Genomic DNA, 22,473 nt, shown 5'->3' with positions numbered 1-22,473 from the left:
CTTCACAAATCTGAAGAAAATGTTTTCATTCTTGAATACTATAACCAGCCAATTTGTTAATGAAATGTGAAGGTAGAATAAAGACATTTTCTCAAGAAACTAACCTTTCTCTGGAAGGTTCTATGTTTTCTTGCCGTGGAACCTTTACTTACACTGACCGTTGTATACATTGTATTCCAGGGCCTGGGAGGCATTTCTCTCTTCTTTATTTCCCCCTTTGTACTTCAAGAGCTAAACTTCATCTCTCCATCCTGTAAGGCAGCATTCCTCCACCTTTTTAGCACCAAGGAAAACAGTTTTTCCATGGACTGGGGTCCGGGGATGGGTCAAGCACATTACACTGATTGTGCATTTTACTGCTGTTATTATTACATTGTAAAATATAATGAAACAATTCTACAACTCACCATCAAGTAGAATCCGTGGGACCCTGAGTTTGTTTTCCTGCAACTAGATGGTCCCATTTGGGGGCAATGGGAAACAGTGACAGATCATCAGGCATTAGATTCTCATAAGGAGTGCGCAACCTCGATCCCTCTCATGCACAGCTCACAAAAGGGTTTGCGCTCCTATGAGAATCTAACGCTGCCATTGATCTGACAGGAGGTGGAGCTCAGGTGGTTATGTGAGCAGTGGGGAGTGGCTGTAAATATAGATGAAGCTTCCTTTCTGGATGCTGCTGTTCACCTCCTGCTGTGTCGCCTGGTTCCTAACAGAACACGAGCCCCTACTGTGAGGTCTACTTTTAAGCCACCACCTCCTCAAAGAAGGATTTTCTGTTCCTGCCAGTAGGATGCAGTCTAAACCTGGGTGCTCACAGACCTCTCTAATCCTCCCTTCCCCACAAGGTATTGTATTCTACCTTTTAGGACCACGACTTTCTCCTGAAACAATGGAAGCTTCTCACATGCAAAAGACCTGCTTATTTCTTCTTTGTGGCTCTGGCCTTGCAGTCCCTCCTACTCACCAACTGGGTCTAACATTTTCTTTAATATAGGAGATACTCAATGATACAAGAACAATGGACTCAAGATTGAAGGTTATTCTACTCCGCTAAGAAGATCACATTGAGTCCATCATTGCTTTTTTTTTGTTTTTTTTTTTTTGTTTGTTTTTGACAGAGTCTTGCTCGGTTGCCCATGTGAGAGCAAGAGATCTCAGCTCACTGCAACCTCTCCCTCCCAGTGTCAAGTGATTCTCCTGCCTCAGCCTCCCAAGTAGCTGGGACTACAGGCACGTGCCACCAAACCCAGCTAATTTTTATATTTTTAGTAGAGATGGGGTTTCACCATGTTGCCCAAGCTGGTCTCAAACTCCTGACCTCAGGTGATCCACTTGCCTCGGCCTCCCAAAGTGCTGGGATTACAGGCATGAGCCATCGTGCCTGGCTGAATCTATCTTATCTCTGCTTCAATTCCTTCTACATCCAGATTTCCCAACTCAGAGTTTCTGCATATAGGGCAGAAGGCAGCATTTTTTGAGAATTAAAGGACAAAAGAGGAAAATTATTATTTCAATTAAAAAGAGATGATCAGGTGACCCAGCAATTTCACTCCAAAGTACATACATATGTGAAATGAAAACATATGCCCACACACACAAAAAATATACACAGGAATGTTCATACTAGCATTATGCACAATACCTAAACGGTGGAAACAACTGAGATGTCCAAAAGCCGCCACTCACAAAAGACCACCTATTGTAAGATTCCATTTATATGCAATATCCACAATAGACGAATCTGTAGAGACAAACACTGAATAGTGGTTCTAGGCCTGGGGACGGGGGGTGGTTGGGGAGAATGGAGAGTGACTGCTGACAGGCTTGGAATTTACGGGGCAGTGAGAGTGGTCTACAACTGACTATAGTGATGGTTGAACACCTCTGAACATACTAAAAACCATTGAATTACACACTTCAAATGGGTGAATTATATCTCAATCAAGTTGTTTTCAAAGAGAAGAACAACGTGGGAATAAATTAGATTCATATATGACTTGTCTTTAAGGTAATATCAGATAGCACAAACTGAAACAACCAGGATTTGCAAAGTATGCCATAACTGCACAATTTCAAAGCACACATTGGGAACCAGAAAACACCACGTTAAAAAACAATGTCATGTCAGCTGGTATGTATTGGCCTCAAAATTAACATCTAATCTGTTCACTGCAGAGTTTAGTCGTTAAGAAAAGCCTTAACAAAGTGCTAGTGGAGAGTATTAGGTTTATTGACAGCATAGAGTACTTTGTTATATAACCTTTTGTAGGTCACTTAAATTTTAAAAGACAGTATCTCTAGTCTCACTTCTTGCCAATCACGTTCTTTCATAGAGGTATTATTAGGCAATTAGTGGATAATGTGTGTGTATTTATACAGGACCAGGGTCTGAAAGCACTGCTAAGGTCATCTGCACAGACTTATTTATTACATGTGATCTGTAAGGTGAGTAAAAGCACTGACTTGTAAAGTCTTTCTGTTTGAGAGATGCTTTGATGGTTACAAAGTAAATGTAGAAAATGTCTGATTCTTCCAAAATGGCTGTGCAAAGTGTTTTTAACTATTTAAATAGCATGAATTATTATGTTTTTAAACTTTAAGGCTTCATTTTGAAGGTTTCATAAAGGCACAATGATATTTTGGCAAAGAATGAGGCTATTTTATAGATAAAATAAAATTTATAGAGGGAACTAGCCCTCTACAACGCCTATTTTGCATTATGTCTTCAAGGATATTGGGATTAATAAACCAGACCTACCAAATCATGATTTTAATATAAAGGAAAATTCAATCCTCATCTTTGTATTTTTCAGACACATTTAAATTCTCACTTACCCTCGTGTATCTCATTTGAATACATCAAAGGTTTAAGATATTGACCTAATTTTAAAGAAAAAATATAAACTATTTAAAAAAATTTTTGTGGGTACACAGATGTATATATTTATGAGGTACATGAGATGGTTTGATACAGGCATGCAATATGAAATAAGCATACCATGGAGAATGTGGTATCCATCCCCTGAAGCATTTATCCTGTGAGCTACAAACAGTCCAATTACATTATTTAAAAATATACAATTAAGTTATTATTGACTTTAGTCACCCTATTGGGCTGTCATATAGGTTTTATTCATTCTTTCTACTTTTTTTTTTTTTGGTACCCATTAACCATTCCCATCTCACCCATTAAATAAAGTATCTGTCATTAAACACAGGAAATAGTTTTTCAATTATTTTGCCTCTGTTTTAAAGTCTCTTCATTTTCTTTTGTCTTCTACATCATTCCTAACTATCAACTTTTTAGGCAGTAGGACAAGTAACATGACCCTGGTTTGATTTAGGAGCAACATTTCGATCCATGCTTGGTTGAAAGATATTTTAAAAGGTCTTTGCAGCAGTGTCATTTAACTCATGACGTAGCCACAGAGTCAGGAACAAAAATGCCCCAATTAGATAACAATTGAGAACCAAACCTACAGTCTATTGGGCTGTATCATGATGGGACATGAGCCCAAGAAACTGTTCAATTTTGGTATGTGAAACTTACATGAATAAATTAGCCACAAATAGAACAATCTTATTTTCAGAATACAAATTGTAGTTTTTTCTTACTTTTCTTTACACACAATGCAAAATATAGAATATAGAATTCAGACTCTCAGCTGCAACCTATATTAACCACAGTGGCGACTGTCATACATTATTTAATGTTCTTCATTATTTCATTTCAACTTCACAATGTTCTAAGTGGCTAACATTGGTAGAGCAGATTCATTGATGGCAACTGGGCCACATCCAGTTTTACCAGTTTCCACCATACAAAACCCTCCCTGCATCTGCTATTTATGAACTGCCTTTCAGAGAAGACTGTCAGTCCTGGAGAAAATTTCCCTGCCAGTTGAGGTAAGAACATCATTCTGATATACAGAGGTACTGCTTTTTAGAAGTCAAGGTCTCCTGGCAGTTCCTCAGTAGACTACGATGGCAGCTGCGCTAGAGGTCATGAATAATGTATTACATAAGGGCTGTCCATGCATTCAAACCAGAATCTCCTAACCACAATTCCCATAGCAACACACATAGATTTTACTCATCTCAGAGATGAAGCAGCCAGCAGAAATGCTATCCTGGTATTTCTAGCACGATCAACAAGGCACTTAGCCTTTTCAAAACAAGTTTTCAAAGGAAAATCAACAACCATGTTAAAATAGGTTCACTGGGAAGCGACTGAGTATCCCAAAATCCAAGCTACCTTCAACTCGAACAATCTATGCCTTAGAAATCGCCACTATTCCAAGGACAGCATGGGAAAAAGAATTCAAATCGTTGCAATGAGTTAAATGAGACACGACCTGAGATAAATCCTGGAACTATCTATTTCATAGCTGCTTTGCAGTCTCCCCTCCATATATACACACTTTATCCTGGAGAAGAACATGTTCTAAGAGAAGAAACTTCTAAAAATCAATAGAATCCTCTGTTGCTCTTTGAAAAGCATAAGGTAAACGATTTTGAAAGAGGATACTAATATAAAACACCTATGAAGTAAAATTCAGGGGAAAAACTGTTCAAGTCTAAGAAAATAAACAATAGCTTGAAGTCAGTCTGTTTTTTTTTTCTTAACAGAGATATCGTTTACTGGGGAAATGAAGTAAAATGTGTTGATATTAGGTGCCATTTTTCCTCTTTGCACATTCAGGGATCCTTTTGTATGTGTCCAAATAAGCCATCCACCCACAGAAACGAGTTGCTTGGATTATAAAACAACATAGAAGACCAGTCTTATACACCACACTTCCTTTTTCTACTAAGGGAAGAAACTAGGCTCCATTTCTTGTACCTTTCTAAAACCCGACAATGAAATGCTCTAATAGATCAAACAAGCTTTAGGGGAAACTTCCACAGGTGGTCTATCAGGGGCACAGCACAACTTGCAAAGAAAGATCTTGGCAGGAAGGAAACGATTTTACCTTAGCTTTTTCCAACTGTGCCTGGGCCTGCCGCTCCGCTTCTCTGCGCACTGCTTCCCGGTCCTCCTCCAGAGACACATCGGAATCGGATGGACGGCTAGTGTAGGAGTCTGCCGAACCCTGGAGAGGAAAATGTACATTTTAAAGTAGATTCAATCTATGATGTTTGCATTGGAAAAGTCTCATCGACACAGCAGCTAGCTTCCCGGCTTGTTCTATACGTTCCTGAAAAGAGGGGAAAATAATTCATTTTGCAGCAACCTATCTAGAAAACCATACTCTGATTTGCAGACATTCAATAGAATAGTTGTGTCTACTGAGTTGCCATTCCTTCCCAAGCTTTATATTCCAAAAAACCACCCTTCCTGGAAGCCAGAACAAGTTGCTTTTATAATTAAACAGCTTGATGGTGCAGTGCAGAACTGAAGGACAACGATGGGTTTCAAGGATAGCTTCAAGAACAATCTACATGCTAAAGCAGGTATTTAAAACTAGAAAGACATTAAGCCTAACAAAAACATGAAAGAAAGTCTGAGTTATCAACTTGAACTCTCCCAAATGTCACTACCATGACATGATTCCCACTTTAATCTGAAGAATCCTTGTTTACCTTTTATACACCTGCTGTTTTCTCTAATAAAACTGTAAGACACTAGCAGCTAACTTCACTCCATCTTCCAGCAACACATTTTAAAATACCTTTACCTAGATTTAATAAAAAGCCGTCTACAGAAAACACCTGCCTGGGATAGCTCATCTGGCAATTAATCATAACGCAGGGAAAGGACCTCAAAAAATGACAGGAATCTCCCTAGCTTCCCTCTCTTGCAATCTTGATCCGATTAACCAAATCAAACCACCCTCTCTACCTGCACTCACTGCAACAACAGAAAAGCAGAACAAAATAACCTCTCCCCCCAAACGACAGCCCTTGCGCTTACACAGATATCAGAATTCTTCAGCCTTCCTCCCTTGGCTCTTTTCAGAAGCCTGATCCAGGTGGCCTTCATGAGCCAGACAGCGCCTTTATCGTCCGCAGCTGCAGCCCCGGGCACAGGTTCTCAGTGCGCGCTGAGCCCGGGAGAACCCCAGCTCCTTTCCTATCCATGCTCCGGGCAAGCCCCTCTTCTCCGTCCCTTTCTGCCTCCGGGGCTTTCACTCCCTGCCCCAGAGGACTCCCATGCAGGGAAATTCTTATTTTCCCATTCCAGGAGGGGCTGAAAACACACACTCGAGTGCTTTATATTGCTTTAAAAATAAAGAAGACTTCAAGTGCATTCAGAAGCCGGGCATCAACTCGTTCTAAACTTAATGCATCTCATAACCCTAAACATTCTCTTCCCTGCGCTCAATTTGTTAAAGGAAATTAGTTGTAAAAGAATCGCAGGAAAAAAAAAAAAAAAAAACTAGTGCAAAAACGTATGCAGTGACATTTGCAAGTGCAAAGTTCAAGCCTTATCTTTGGAGATCTCGAGGGGAAGGGGGGAGGCGGAGGGAGGAGGACGCACTCCCACACTGGGCATGCTCCATATGTCGCCTTTTTACGCAGATGCTCACATCACACTGTTAGTCTATGTCAAATTGCCATTTTACATCCGAAGTGTAAACAGCTGGAAAGGTCTCTTCGGTTCTATAGTAACCGGGCTCGTGGTATGTGTGTCTGCTTCTGTTTCAGATGAAACCTTCTCTCAAAAACAAAGCATGAGATCGTTTCCTTTAATAATCCCTTTCCATTACCTGCTCCAGAAACTGTGTCTTATGCCGAAAGCAGGTTCACAGGTAGTAAATATCATATGCAATATTGCATAGCAAAAATCAAATAATGCTCATCAGTCATAATATAACACAGTTCTTTATTGCTTGCGACTTTCCAAACAAGATGCGAGAGAGAGACGTGGCCATTTAATTAGGACATGAAAGTAATCACAGCTCTATAAAGCAATGAGTTTAACGGAGCTTAAAATGACTTCGAACTGCTTCTCCAAATGAGAAACTACCATTTGAAATAAAGCCACTGGCATAAACAGCAATGTGAATTGTTATAACCATACTTACAAAGAAATTTCAAAGCTTGGTTAATTTATTAGTTGGAGTTAAAATTCACAGAAAAATTGAGTCCCAACTCTGCTTGTAGATGAGGGGAGTGAAGCTGAAGAAGGAAAGACACTAAAGTTATTAATTTCCTGTACGAATGAAATTACATTTTCAAAGTTTACTTATGAAGAAATACACACTTTGTTTTCTTGAGATTTGCTATCACTGTAGTCTAAAATGCTATCACTGTAGTCTAAACTGCATTTGTTTGAGGGTGGTGGGAGAATATTTTGTACAAATAAAAATGAAAAAAAAAGTGTTCTTAAGAATACTTAAGAACCACGGCTGGGTGCAACGGCTCATGACTGTAACCCTAGCACTTTGGGAGGCCGAAGTGGGAGGACTGCTTGAGCCCATGAGTTCGAGACCAGCCTGGGCAACATAGAGAGACCCCCCCCCCATCTCAAAAAGTCTTCCTCCCTCCCCCCCGGCACTCTGCACTAATATAATCTTCAAGAGCCAAATGCTAGAAAACACATAGAATAGGGGTTTCAGAATGAAAGTGAGTGATTAATTGTACCTCCATTTTGGTATCTTGACGTAAATTAATAGATCACCTATTGCTATGAGGTGAATGTAAAATGCGTGGCGGGTAAATTTACAAAGGAGCAATTAGTGTGTCAACACAGACACACCTGGTAGGGGACTCCTGATCCTCCTAGAGGACTTCTTACAGTAATAGTAGCACAGTAGAAAATTACCAGGAAGCATAATTATAAGGGGGCCCCTGTTCCCACTGTCACCAGTCTTGCCATGTTACAGCCAATCACCCCACTATAGGTTCACGTCACACCTCAATGAAAAGACGAAGCTTCTATCAGTAGGAGCCCAGGAATGACAGGAAGTACATAAAGAGAGGGCCGCATAACACCCACACATAATTTTGTGCGGGCTCATTCCCTTTTAAATATAATAAGATATAAAAAGTCCTTTGCTAATATTCAGATGCAGCTTTTACATTGCATAGTCACTTTGAGACCTGTTTCCAGGTTTAAATAGCAGTTAAAAACAAAAATCTCTTCAATGACTTTTGGCAATGCCTTGACTATTTTATAATACAGGATGTGACTATCAATTGATCTTTAGAGTAGTTCACAGAAGCATAGAAAGAGCCGGATTACTTTCATTCCTTGTATTTCTGATAGTACATACTTTCACACACAGGTTTTTTTTTTTTTTTTTTTTTTGGACAACAAGGTCTCACTGTCACCCAGGCTTGATAGAATGCAGTGGTGCAATCATGGCTCACTGCAGCCTTGACCTCCTTGGCAAAAGTGATCCTCCCACTTCAGGCTCCCAAGCGGCTGGGAATATAGGCACGTGCTCCCATTCCTAGCTAATTTTTAAATTATTTTTTGTAGAGATGGGTCTATGTTGCCCAGGCCGACTGGTCTCAAACTCTTGGGCTCAAGCAATCCTCCCCGCTCAGCCTCCCAACGTGTTGCGATTACAGGTGTGAGCCACCTCACCCGGCCTCAAAATATTTTTCGTTATAGAAGTTATATGCACCCAGCATTGAAAGAGACACAAATAACCATCCCCTGAAAGTCTCCCATACAAAGACAGCCACAGTCAAATAGTAGCAAGTTGCAGTCTCCGGAGCTGTTGCATGTTTGAAAGTCACCCTCCTGACATATGCCTTATAGTTAATCTCCTTTCTTCTGGGAGTGTGGATTTATGCAGTTAGAAGTGATATATCTAATTAAGCTTTTGCCTTTGGAACCATATGGACTTTCTGGGTCATCGTGCCTCAAGTCGTCTTCAGTCGGGAACAGCTGGCGGTCATTTCCATAACTCCGGAATAGGTTCATTACAAGATGTACCCTTGATCTCTACGGCTCTTACAACGTGATTAGCCGGTCTTTTGCAGTGTTTGTCCTTGCCGGTGCATCACATTTCAGCTACCCAGAGTTCCTTTTCTACATCTTAATACCTGCATTTCTATTTGGACATTTCCAAAAGTGTAACTTGTACTACTATGTACTGATAGTTCCTCCCAGGATCATCACCTTTTACCCTCAGAGCTCTCACTTTGTGGGTTCATTGCTCATAGGAAAATTCCATATCATTGGATTAATTTATGCTTTTATCTACTCTTCAGTTTCTTTTTCCACTTTTATGTCTAACGTTCACACAAGAAAGCATCACCCTTTTTTTCTTTTCTTTTCTTTTTTTTTTTTTGAGATAGTCTCACTCTGTTGCCCAGGCTGGAGTGCAGTGGCTCAATCTCGGCTCACTGTAACCTCTGCCTCCTGGGTTCATGTGATTCTCCTGCCTCAGCCTCCCGAGTAGCTGAAATTACAGGAGTGTGACACCACGCCTGGCTAATTTTTGTATTTTCAGTAGAGACACGGTTTTGCCATGTTGGCCAGTCTGGTCTTGAACTCCCAATCTCAGGTGCTCTGTCCACTTTGGCCTCCCAAAGTGCTGGGATGACTGGCTGGAGCCACTACGCCTGGCCACCCTTTTTCTTTAATACCTTTTTTTTTTTTTTTGAGACGGAGTCTCGCTCTGTCGCCCAGACTGGAGTGCGGTGGCCAGATCTCAGCTCCCTGTAAGCTCCGCCTTCCGGGTTTATGCCATTCTCCTGCCTCAGCCTCCCAAGTAGCTGGGACTACAGGCGCCCGCCACCTCGCCCGGCTAGTTTTGTATTTTAGTAGAGACGGGGTTTCACCGTGTTAGCCAGGATGGTCTCGACCTCCTGACCTCGTGATCCGCCTGTCTCGGCCTCCCAAAGTGCTGGGATTACAGGCTTGAGCCACCGCGCCCGGCCCTCTTTAATACTTTAAAAAATTTATGTAGTTTGCTGTTTTGATGCTGTATTCTGCTGTTTCACAGTCATCTATATTTTCACCATCAGTATTTTGGAGCATTCTTGTATTTTTCTCTTTTAAAGCCCAAAGATAAGAGTTGTAAGCCTATTTCACAGCGGCATCTTGGATCCTAAATTGTGTCTGTGTCTTCTCCTGCTGTAGGAAATCTTTATATGAAGCCTTAAAGCCACGTTCTTGAGCAAAATCAACTTTTTATGTATCCAAAAGCCAGTCTGATTCTAGACAAAGCTGTAACTCATCAAAATCCTCAAGATTTTAGACCCCCTCCTCATGCATAGGATGATGCTGACCCAATGGCAAATTCATTGCCTACTGGTCAGGCCCACATCTTTTCAAATAAAGCAAAATGGGGCCAGGCATGGTGGCTCATGCCTGTAATCCCGGTACTTTGGAAAGCCGAGGTGGGTGGATAACTTGAGGTCAGGAGTTCGAGACCAGCCTGACCAACATGGTGAAACCCTGTCTCTACTAAAAATACAAAAATTAGCCAGGCGTGGTGTCACATGCCTGTAATCCCAGCTACTCAGGAGGCTGAGGCAGGAGAATCGCTTGAACCCAGGAGGTAGAGGTTGCAGTGAGCTGACTGTGCCACTGCACTCTAGCCTGGCGACAGAGCGAGACTCCATCTCAATCAATCAATCAATCAATCAAAATGGGATAGACTTCAGAGGGCCAGGACCAAGGGGAAAGGGTTCTATCTTGTATTGTCTGTGGGGGGAGGGAGATAATTCTTTCATTTTTCATGGTGTTGTCATCTCTTTTCACAGTTTAGAATCAACTTCTGTTCTCTGGTGCAATTTAGATGTAAGAAATCTGAATTGCTATTCTCTGCTTTACTGGTTTCTTCATAAATAAAATCATAAACTATGGGCTGCATGCTGGCTCATGCCTGTAATCTCAGCACTTTGGGAGGCAGAGGCGGGCAGATCACTTGAGGTCAGGAGTTCAAGACCAGATGGGCAATATGGTGAAACCCCATCTCTACTAAAAATACAAAAATTAGCTAGGCATGGTGGCAGGCGCCTGCGGTCCCAGCTACTTGGGAGGCTGAGGCAGGAGAATGGCTTGAACCTAGGAGGCAGAGGCTGTAGTGAGCAGAGATTGCAACACCAGTACTCCAGCATGGGGGACAGAGGGAGACCCTGTCTCAAAATAGTAACAATACAATCATCAACTATGTGCTGAGGAGAGATCCTGACTCTAAACATTGAAAAATCCAAGATGAGGTACAGTTGCATAAACATTGTATACCTTAGTTTGCAAATTGTCACGTAATTATTACTCAAATTCATATGATGATGAGAATTTCAAATGCAATTGACCTATCATTTAGCTGAGTGTCAAAACAGTAACAGAGGTGACAGCAATACCTGGCTGCAGGGTCATCCCTGTGTGATACTTTTACGGTCCTGTAAAAACCAAAACGTCAGTTTCAATTTTCTCAAGACACTATGAAAATTTATAAACATATAGCTACAGGATGTACTAATGAAGAGATTAAATTTTATTTAACAACTCCCCAAACCACATGCGATTATTGAGTACTTATTACTTGGAAACCCTGCTGTAACTGTAAGCTAAATACTGAAAACAGGACTGTAAAAAAGACGAAAGCTTTCTGTCATGAAACTTAATATCTCAGTGAAGGAGACTGATTTCTTAAAAAAGGCAGCAGAAAAATAATGGCTATGAGAGACAAGAAAAAAGCTGAGATAATAAAATGATGGTGGGAGGGATGGTATTTTAGTTAGAGTAATGAGATGACAATCTGAGATGACACTAAGCTGAAATCTAAATGATGAAAGAAAAAAGTCAGCCCTGCAACGCACTGAGAAGAGGGATGTCCAGGCAGAAAGAACAGCATATGCGAAGGCCTTGTGTACAAGAAATGCTTGCATGTCTGAGGAATTGAAAAGAAGTCAGTGTATCTAACATGCTAACATTAATTTTTAGGAGGATTTATTTAAACTTGCTCAGTCTCTCTCTCTCTCTCTTCTCTTTTTCTCTCCCTCTACATGTGATATATACTCAGGTACTCCTGGAATACACATGTGAGACTCCACTGACATGGATTCCCTCCCAGAAAAACTCCTGCAGCGTGTTTGAGTTCCTTAATTTGGAGTTACATTTAAGTTATTGCTAGCGAACTCCACATTACTGGAAACATGATGTCTCCTGAGAAGGTAAACAGAGGTCTTGTATTTTCTTCCTTCTCAGTCCAGCACAATTACTTATAGGCTAAAAGAGTGTGTTTTGAAGATTGTTCTATATTATGCCTATAATTAGGGTAATCAATTAAGATCAGGCTATGCACATATTAATACATCTTATTAATGATAATTGTAAATATTTCATAAATGCTTACACTGTGTCAGGCAGTGTGCTGATTCGCCAGTATTACCTAATGTAATTTCAATTATCTTCATTTTTACTGATGAGAAAACTGAGAGACATAGAGAAGCTACCTGAGCAAGGCTGCGAACAGGGGACTCACTGCGTAGCCAAATGCAAATCATATAAATAACTCCCTGGCTAATTCCTCCCTTTGTAAAATGAATATAACAAATTGGATCCATAGAGTTAGGAGTAAACCTTTAGCAGTCAAAATTCAAGTGCCATGCATGCATCAGCTCATAAAAAGAAAAGCTAGGACAAATTCCTACATGCATCTGATGTTTTTGTTAATCAAAAGCATATATTTTTTTCTGTTTGTTGGTCATAGGTATAGCCATGTCTAACAATCATAAAGGCATCGTGATGGTTTCCTAATGCTTAGTTATGTCTTTGCTAAGCTTTAGGCATGCTCGCTCGCTCGCTGTCTCACACACATCTTTATAAATTCTCAAAATTGGGCCAGGCGTGGTGGCTCATGGCTGTAATCCCAGCACTTTGGGAGGCCGAGGCAGGCCGATCACCAGGTCAGGAGTTCGAGACCAGCCTGGCCAAGAGACCAGCCTGGCCAAAAGGGTGAAACCCTGTCTCTACTAAAAATACAAAAATTAGCCAGGTGTGGTGGTGCGCGCTTGTAATCTCAGCTACTTGGGAGGCTGAGGCAAAAGAATTGCCTGAACCTGGAAGGCAGAGGTTGCAGTAAGCCGAAGATCTTGCCATTGCACTTCAGCCTGGTGACAGAGTGAGACTCCTACTTGGGAAAAAAAAAAATTCAAATTTGATCTTTCCAAAAAGGCACAATGAAAGTACACCGAGGGTCTGTTTCACATTCATTAATAGAATGCTGTTTTGTGGAAAGACTTGGCTGCTCCTCTGAAATTTTCCTCACTTCAGAGTATCTCAGCATCATGAAACATTCTTTTCATTACTTATCTACAAGGGAAAGTAGATTAGAATCGGAAAACAATAGAAGGCAAGATATCAGCTATTTACGTTTTTCTCTCTTTGCTGAAAATGAATAGAACTTTGGCAAGCTGGCCTTCAGTAGTCTGGTCGGCAGCTCATCCTGCCTGAAACTGGCTAGGATTCAAGCGTCTTCTTACAGTTCAAAAGGAACAGTTGCTGGTTTTCAGTACTGAAGCTGAAGTCATTATAAAGTGCTAATAGTAGGTAAAAAGTTCAGAGATGTGACTTTCATTTTTTTTTTAAATGAACATATCAAAACACTGTCACCACCAAATTATTCCTTAATGTGAGGGTATGATGGCTGTTTACAGTTTATAGAAGAGCCTCTGGTCAATATTTGCAAAATTTGACATTGTCCAAAAGAACCATTTTGAAAAAGTTAAAATTAGAGGGGCAATTTTGATCCTGAGTTTTGGATTTCAGTCACAGGCTAAATAATTTTTTTAAAAATTAGAACACTATGTATGTATACGTGTGTGCTGGGAAAATTTTCTAGGCCTTTAATATATATCTACTGATGATAATAGATGACACAATTTTTTTTTTTTTTTTTTTTTTTGAGATGTAGTCTCACTCTGTTGCCTAGGCTGGAGTACACTGGATGATCTCAGCTCACTGCAACCTCCGCTTCCCGGATTCTAGTGATTCTCCTGCCTCAGCCTCCTGAGTAGTTGGGATTACAGGTGCCCACCACCATGCCTGGCTAAGTTTTGTATTTTTAGTAGAGACGGGGTTTCACCATGTTGGTCAGGCTGGTCTTGAACTCCTGACCTCAGGTGATCTACCCGCCTCGGCCTCCCAAAGTGCTGGGATTACAGGCATGAGCCACCGCGTCCAGCCAATGACAAGAATTTTTTCATGCTAATATAATTTTTTATATAAAAACTACCTTATCAGTTATGAAATTGAAAATAAGTAGGCAGGGAGCAGAAAAAATAGTGGCTTCGGAGAGTTGAACTGTCTCAATATATCGCTGCAGAAAATTCAATTAAATGGGAGAAAAGGAGTGAATAAATTGTATGTAGGGAATTTTGGGTATAGAAATTCATGCTGGCTACAGGTACTCCAGAAACCGCACGGACGTCACTACACTTAGGCTTTTTCTATTGAATCATTCGAATCAGCACACGTGATTATTTCTCTTTTCCTAAGAAAACCTTTCCTTGACTCCATTTTCTCTGCCAGTTCTTGTCCATATTTCCCCTCTCCTTTTCAAAAAAAAAAAAAAAAAAATGCATAGAAAAACTTGGCTCTACTCCAATTCTTCTCTTCCTGTTCTCTCTTAAATATGCTTCCTCCTGTTCCTCCTACCACTCCACTATAACTGCTCAAGGTTATCAACGATGTCTCTAAGGCTACATCGATGGCTGATTCTCAGTGTTCATCTTATTCTAGCAATCAGCAGCCTTTAACATCACTGATCATCCCCTGTCCTCTCTTCGTTTTCTCAACTTGACTTCCAAGAAACCACTCCCTCTTAGTCTTTCTCTTTTCCCATTGGCTGTTCCTTCTAAGTCAAGAAACCACTCCCTCTTGGTCTTTCTCTTTTCCCATTGGTTGTTCCTTCTAAGTCAAGAAACCACTACCTCTTGGTCTTTCTCTTTTCCCACTGGTTGTTCCTTCTAAGTCAAGAAACCACTCCCTCTTGGTCTTTCTCTTTTCCCACTGGTTGTTCCTTCTAAGTCAAGAAACCACTACCTCTTGGTCTTTCTCTTTTCCCACTGGTTGTTCCTTCTAAGTCAAGAAACCACTCCCTCTTGGTCTTTCTCTTTTCCCACTGGTTGTTCCTTCTAAGTCAAGAAACCACTCCCTCTTGGTCTTTCTCTTTTCCCACTGGTTGTTCCTTCTAAGTCAAGAAACCACTCCCTCTCGGTCTTTCTCTTTTCCCACTGGCTGTTCCTTCTAAGTCAAGAAACCACTCCCTCTTGGTCTTTCTCTTTTCCCATTGGTTGTTCCTTCTAAGTCAAGAAACCACTGCCTCTTGGTCTTTCTCTTTTCCCTTTGGCTGTTCCTTCGATCTCCTTTGTTAGTAACTTCCTGTTCCACTGATTTCTACACCCTCTTCCTGCCACCTAGCCCTCCCTTCTTTCTGCTATAACCTTGTTGGGCCCCTTGTTGTTCCTCAGAGGCACCAGACACGCTCCTCCCCTAGATTTCTACCCTTCTAACTCTATCACCTCCTCTAAATCTTTGCTCAAAAGTCTCTTTCTCAATGAGGTCTTCTGCAACCATCCCATTTCAAATTATAATCCCCACTGCCTTGTGGTATTTCCAGTCTCACTTACCCTGTTCTACTTTTTAAAAAAATAGTGCTTTTACCTTCTTCTTCTTCGACAGGGTCTTACTCTGTCACTCAGGCTGGATTGCAGTGGCACAATCTTGGCTCACTGCAACCTCTGACTCCTGAGCTCAAGGGATCCACCCACTTCAGCCTCCTGAGTAGCTGGGACTATAGGTGCACACCACCATATCCAGCTAATTTTTCGTATTTTCTGTAGAGATGGAGTTTTGTCATGTTGCCCAGGCTGGTCTCGAACTCCTGGACTCAAGAGATCCACATGCCTTGGCCTCCCAAAGTGCTGGGATTACAGGTGTGACCCACCATGCCCAGTCTGTTAGTGTTTTTACCTTCTAACATATAATTTACTTACAATATTGTTTAGTATATATCTCCCTTGATTAGGATATAACACCCATGAGGGCAGATTTTTTTAAATGTTTCACTTACTCGTATATCCCAAGTGCCTGGAAGAGTGCCAGACATGGAATGCACGCTCAGCAAACATTTGCTGAATGAATGAATAGGGACAGAGAGAAAACCTCTTTCTTATATCCTATATTGTAAAGCTTTCCCAGTCTACAGGAGAGCTCTCCCACTCCCTTTTAGCATTCCTAAACATTCTTAAACATTCCTAAATGTGCTCATGTCTCTTCCTTAATTAAAAAACACAAACAGAAATGTGACTTTCCATGATGAATGGATGATAAATATTTATACTGAATAAAGAATAAAACAAAGGCTTCAGCTTGAAGCTATCCCCAGTGTTTTATCACAAACCTCCACAAATGCCAACTTCATTAACTTTGTGCAAATGTCAACTATAGGCCAGTTGATTAAATAACCATGTTCCATAACAAGAAAGCCACTCCAAAAACAGTCATTATACTTGAAATTTCTTTAGCATCCTTTTCCAATGAATCTCAGACTTTATATTTCAAAATATGATTACAACTTATTTTCTGTGAAGCTTCTTTTCTCATTAATTCTACTTCTTCATTCCAGGAACTTAAAGTTCCAATCCTAAAAGTACCAGTGACTCATTGCATAGCCAAAGGCAAGGCATGTAAATAATTCCCTGGCTAATTCTCCCATTTGTAAAATGAATATACTAAATTGAAGCTACTAGAAAGAATGCTCTTGCAAATTTTCTTACAGATGGTTGTGAATATATTGTAAATATAACATATTGTGTGAGTGATTGTTGATTTACTTTTTATGCACTACCCCTGACATTCCTATAGAGATAGAGTTCAAATTTACAGCAGAAAATGTGACTACACATATAACCTATAATAATTCAGAATATTTAAAAAAATCAAGCCAGTACAGGGAGAAGATACGTCTTCAAGCAATGTTGGGTAATATCATTTAAAGGAATGCAACTGAATAACTGGGCAAATACATATAAAACTCTGGAATATGTTAATAGGCTCTCTACTACCAAAGAAAGACCATGTTGGCCATGCGCCGTGTCTCACACCTGTAATCCCAGCACTTTGGGAAGCTGAGGCGGGTAGATCACAAGGTCAGGAGTTCAAGACCAGCCTGGCCAATATGGTGAAACCCCGTCTCTACTAAAAATACAAAAATTAGCTGGGCATGGTGGTGGGTGCCTGTAGTCCCAGCTATTCAGGAGGCTGAGGCAGAAGAATCACTTGAACTCAGGAGGTGGAGGTTGCAGTGAGCCAAGATCGTGCCACTGCACTCGAGCCTGGGTGAAGGAGTGAGACTCTGTCTCAAAAAAAGAAACGCCACATCAAAAGATGGTACGTTCAAGTGCCAGGCCTTTTCTTGAGCAGCAAAACAATCAAACAAGTGAATCTGGGCTCTTTCCTTCCAAGGTGAGTTCTCGCAGGTGGCAATGAACAATCAATCTACAGACATGAATGAATAGCTAACTTATGTGTTCTCCAGGGAACTACAAACCTGTGAAAAGGGATATGGCTTCAGTCCTTAAATATTTCACTGTTTAACAGTTCCTTTGCATATATAAAAGGCACACTAATTGATAGTAAGTAAAATAGTAAGAGATGAATTGATATAAATAAAGGATATGAATAGAAAATTCACCAAAAAATCACTTAGCCATAAGCATCTGGAAAAGGTGTTCAACCTCATTAAATTAAACACAATACCATTTTCCCTCATTAAACCAATGCTCTTTGCAAAGTCCCAATTCACAATGTCAGGGAGACGCACTTAAATTGATACTTTCACACCTTGTTGATAGTTTTTGGCTTTCATGCAACCCTTTGGGAAGACAATTTACTTTCTGTGTGTATCTAGACATGCATTTAGATGTACCTAGGCTAATAATTTCACTTCTGGGAACTAGTTTAAGAAAATTTTTAAATTACGGTTCACATATTTAGTAGACTATTAGCTAACCTTAAAAATAGTTACAAAGACTAAAGATGATTACAGGCAAATGTTTATGATGACTATATTTGATAAAACCAGAAAACAACAACAAAAACAAAACGGAATCATTTCTATATATACATACATTCAGGTATGTAAAACAAATAACAGAGGCAAGGCACAGTGACTCATGCCTGTAATCCCAGCACTTTGGGAGGCCAGGTGGAGGATCGCATGAGCCCAGGTGTTCAAGACCTGCCTGTGCAACATAGGGAGGCCCTGTCTCTACAAAAAAATTTAAAAAAATGAGCCAGGCACGGTGGCACACATCTGTAGTCCTAGCTACTTGGGAAGCTGAGGCAGGAGGATTGCCTGAGCTCAGGAGTTCGAGGCTACAGTGAACTCATCATGCCACTGCAATCCAGCCTGGGTGACAGAGTGAGACTCCCATCTCAAAAAAAAAACAAAAAACAGTAACAGAAGAGATAGGGTTGGATTCCATTTTCTCAAAAAAATGTTGGGAGTTCAGTTAAATTCTTTTTCTGTAATGTTCCTATGTTTGTGAATAAAAGGCCCTTCCTATTGCAACTGAAATTTATCACAAAGTACTCTGAAAATATTTTTGATGTTGCAAAAGAGATGATTTATACATACATATTTTCTGTAATTGATTGATTTGACCTTCATAGTTGTTTACATATGGGGAAGGGAGGCAAGGACCAGGTCTCCTGAAAGCCTCTTTATGCACATTAAAAACAATAGAACAAAGTAAAGGGTGCTATGGAAATTATGACAGGTAAGAAAAGAATTAAAAGAAGAGTACTTAGAAATAAAATTTTATGATGATGAAGTAAATTTCTCTGTGTATAATGTATAGGAATAATTATTTAACTGTCCACTTGAAATACTGGATTTTTCTCCTATGATTGCTTAAATAATTTGTTGGTACTAGGTTAGGTACTTAAGCAGGCCAAAATGACTCAGTAATTTGGTAGTAAAATATTAATATACTGTTCCAAAAGTCTAACCTTCCAGAAAGATATGACTTTGGTTCAGACAGACTTAATATTAAAAAAACAGGCTACACCATCAGGGATTTGTCTGGAAAAATGCCAGTGGTGTGGAGTACTCAGAAATAAAGCACTGGAAAGTACCCTAGGGACCTAATACAGTTAATACATCCCTTAAGCAGCAAACCCGCCTTCAGGAGGTGATTTCAGAACTAGAGACAATCTGGTTCATTCACCTCTGTGTTTTAAAATGGCTGCAAATTTTAAGATTATTTAGCTGCAAATGTGCCACTGATGTATAATATTAATGTTAGAAAATCTAAACTATGTTCTGAACATTTAATAAAATACTGGACATATATCGTTGGTCAAAAGTAGTTTATATCCTATTTTTTGTCTTGCAAATGAAAAAGCATCTTTTGTTGCATGAAACTATCTGCTCTATTTTGCATTTGAAGGTGTAATGGACTTTAATGATAGCAAAACTTCCATCAAGCAGGGCAAAAATGGCCTGACAGTTCGCTAAGAAGACAGTTTGGGTAAGGATGAGAAATGGCTTGGGCCAGGTGCAGTGGCTCATGCCTATAACTCCCAGCACATTGGGAGGCCAAGGCAGAAGGATTGCTTGAGCTCAGCAGTTTGAGCCAACGTGGACAACATAACGAGATCCCGTCTGTACAAAAAATTTAAAAATTAGCTCGGCATGGTAGCATACACTTGTAGTCCTAGCTACTTGGGAGGCTGACGTGGGAGGATCACTTGAGTTTGGGAGGTGAAGGCTGCAGTGAGCCTTGATTGTGCCACTGCACCCCAGCCTGAGTGACAGAATGAGAGCCTGTCTCTAAAAAAAAAGAGAGAGAAAGAAACGGCTTGGTGACTATGCTGACAGCTGCCTGTTGACTTGCACGAGGGTGACCACAGTCTCACAGCCCGGTAGTGTATGCATATGTTATGTGCTAGATCCTTCTACTATTCACACACCAGACTCAGATACTCCAAACCACAAATGCATCTACTGGCTTTTCTGCTTCATTTAAATGACAATCATTGGATATGATGCACAACTCAGTATTATTATTATCTCCTTTTCCCAGCACATATATACAGTAGAATGTAATACTCATAGGAGGGCAGGGAGCTTGTTTTGTTTACCTCTGTTCCCCAATCCCAGAGCACTCCCAGTGGACATGAGGGAAGAACAAGTGACTGGGGTTCCCAGTCAAGTGAGGGAGACACATCACAGAGGCCGTAACACAAAACATTATTTTATGACAGTTTTGATAACTACTATAAAGGAAAGGTATGGGGCACTCTATGAGGGAAGATGGCAGGGAGATGGAGATGGGACTCAGAAGAAGCTTCTAAAAGGAAATCGATATTTAGGCTGTGTTTTGCAGCTGGCAGGAAACAGTCATAGAAACAGGTAAGGAAACAACATTCTGAGGCAGAAGGACCAATGGGAAGAGGTGGAGGATCTTCGAGTTTCTAAGGAGCAAGAGCTTAGTGACCAAGATGACGGCTCTGAGACGAATCTGAGACAACTCAGCCAGATCTGCCTTCTGAAACTCAGTACTTCCAGTTTGTATCAGAAGTATTATACACTGTTATTATATACTAGAACATTTAATTATGAAGGGAATTAAATGACGATAATACTGTTGCTGCCTTAATTTCTTCTGGATGAATATCTGGGATCAACTTTCATGATCCTTCATCATCATCACATTTACATCCAACCATTCTGTCAACAAATATCTACCATGTGCTGGGCACTGAGGATCTAAGAATATAGATGACATATTCTCTGTTCTCCAATAGCTTCCAGTACCTAGCTCTTTTACCAACTGATACTTGAAACACTCCAAAACATAAAAGCTATCCATTTTACATCAGATTAAAAATCATAAATAAAAGAGCAACAGTAAAGTTGCTCATATACTGACGATATATACGGAATACGTCATCATATGCTGTTGACAAAAGTTTGATGGCTTCATATATTAATACGTCTTATAATCAATAAGAAAAACACCAACAACCCACTAGAAAAATAGGCCAAAAAAGCAGTGGAGGGAGAGATAGTCACAGAAAAAGAAATGGTTTTAAGCTAATGGAAAATGCCTAAGTTTAGTCCTGATGTTAAAATGGTGCAAAATCAAAGACAACACTAGCTTTAATTTTTATTGGCAAGATTACAAACAAAGTGAATGCACAGTTAGTGTGGTCCTCTCACACACTGTCCCTTACGGATAAAATTTGGTAGAATTTATGAAAACTGAAAACTTACCTTGGATCCATAATTCTAATTCTGATTCTGGGACTTTTATACATATACACAAATATGTACATAAGGATGTATGTATAAGAATGCTTATTTGTTATGGCATTATTTGTGCTAACAGATTACTTTGAATAATGTAACTGCTTATCAGTAGGGGACTGATAAAATTATGTTGCATCCATATGATGGCATATCATTCAGACATTTAAAAAAATAAGTTATCTCTAGCTATACATGCGAATGTGAAATAATCTCCAAGATATATTTTACAGGTGAAAAAGAAAAAAGCACCAGAAAAGAAAAAAAACATCCGAGAGGTTTTGCCATCATTTGTAGAAATATACTGTCGTGCTGTCATTTGAATAAATACTTTTTTTTTTTTTTGAGATGGAGTTTTGCTCTTGTCACCCAGGCTGGAGTGCAGTGTCACGATCTCGGCTCACTGCAAGCTCTGCTTCCTGAGTTCAAGCAATTCTCCTGCCTCAGCCTCCCTATAGCTGGGATTAGAGGCGCCTGCCACCACACCCAGCTAATTTTTTGGTAAGTGCATTTTAAAGAATGCACACATTTATGAGTACGTAGGCTAGCTCTAGAACATTTAAGTAGCTGCACATTTTTAAAACCTAAGGAGTGGGGCAGGGGGTATTACAAATCTCTATGGCATATTCAAAAGCAATTTAATTAGAGCCTCTGGAAGTGGGATAAGGCAATCGTTCATTTTTTTTTCTTTTTTTTCTTATACAGAGTCTCCCTCTGTTGCCCAGGCTGGAGAGCAGTGGCGTAATTTCGGCTCACTGCAACCTCTGCCTCCCAGGTTGAAATGATTCTCCTGCCTCAGCCTCCCAAGTACCTAGGATTACATGTGCCCGTCACCAGGCCCAGCTAATTTTTTTTTTTGTATTTTTAGTAGAGATGAGGTTTCACCAGGTTGGCCAGGCTGGTCTCGAACTCCTGACCTCAGATGATCCACCCACCTTGGCCTCCCAAAATGCTGGCATTACAGGCATGAGCCACCGCACCCAGCCAGCAACTGTTCTTTTCAAAGCTCTGCATGTGATTCTACTGTTCAGCCAAGGTTGAGAACCACAATGCCAGTGTGACACCAAGAACCTGGTCACCATGGTTGCTTTTGGGGAAGAAAACTGAGGAACCTGCAGCCAGAGATGGGAGGGACTTAACTTTGCACTGGGTGACTTTTTGTAATGCTTGATTTTTTTTTTTTTTTTTTTTTTTTTTTTTTTTTTTTTTTTTTTTTTTTTTTTTTTTTTTTTTTTTTTTT

The 22,473-nt window shown here is 40.2% G+C and overlaps 1 protein-coding gene across 9 annotated transcripts in view; it reads right to left on the bottom strand.

The window, feature by feature from the left end:
• The window catches only part of CACNB2 (calcium voltage-gated channel auxiliary subunit beta 2), a 424,156-nt gene that overhangs the window by 137,604 nt on the left and 264,079 nt on the right, over positions 1–22,473 (bottom strand). For 7 of the 9 annotated variants that reach the window (XM_017869210.1, XM_017869218.1, XM_017869213.1 and 4 more), the window contains one exon: positions 4,977–5,096. In XM_017869210.1, coding sequence (XP_017724699.1) covers positions 4,977–5,096 — 120 coding nt within the window. Of the gene's footprint in view, positions 1–4,976; positions 5,097–5,917; positions 6,449–22,473 lie in introns of those variants that run through there. The other 2 variants (XM_017869214.1, XM_017869217.1) reach the window with 1 other exon arrangement.

Source organism: Rhinopithecus bieti, unplaced genomic scaffold, assembly GCF_001698545.2.
Source record: "Rhinopithecus bieti isolate Rb0 unplaced genomic scaffold, ASM169854v2 scaffold_3043, whole genome shotgun sequence".
Classification (NCBI taxonomy): domain Eukaryota; kingdom Metazoa; phylum Chordata; class Mammalia; order Primates; family Cercopithecidae; genus Rhinopithecus; species Rhinopithecus bieti.
The sequence above is the reverse complement of the archived record's forward strand: the minus strand, read 5'-3'. Positions and strand labels throughout refer to the sequence as shown.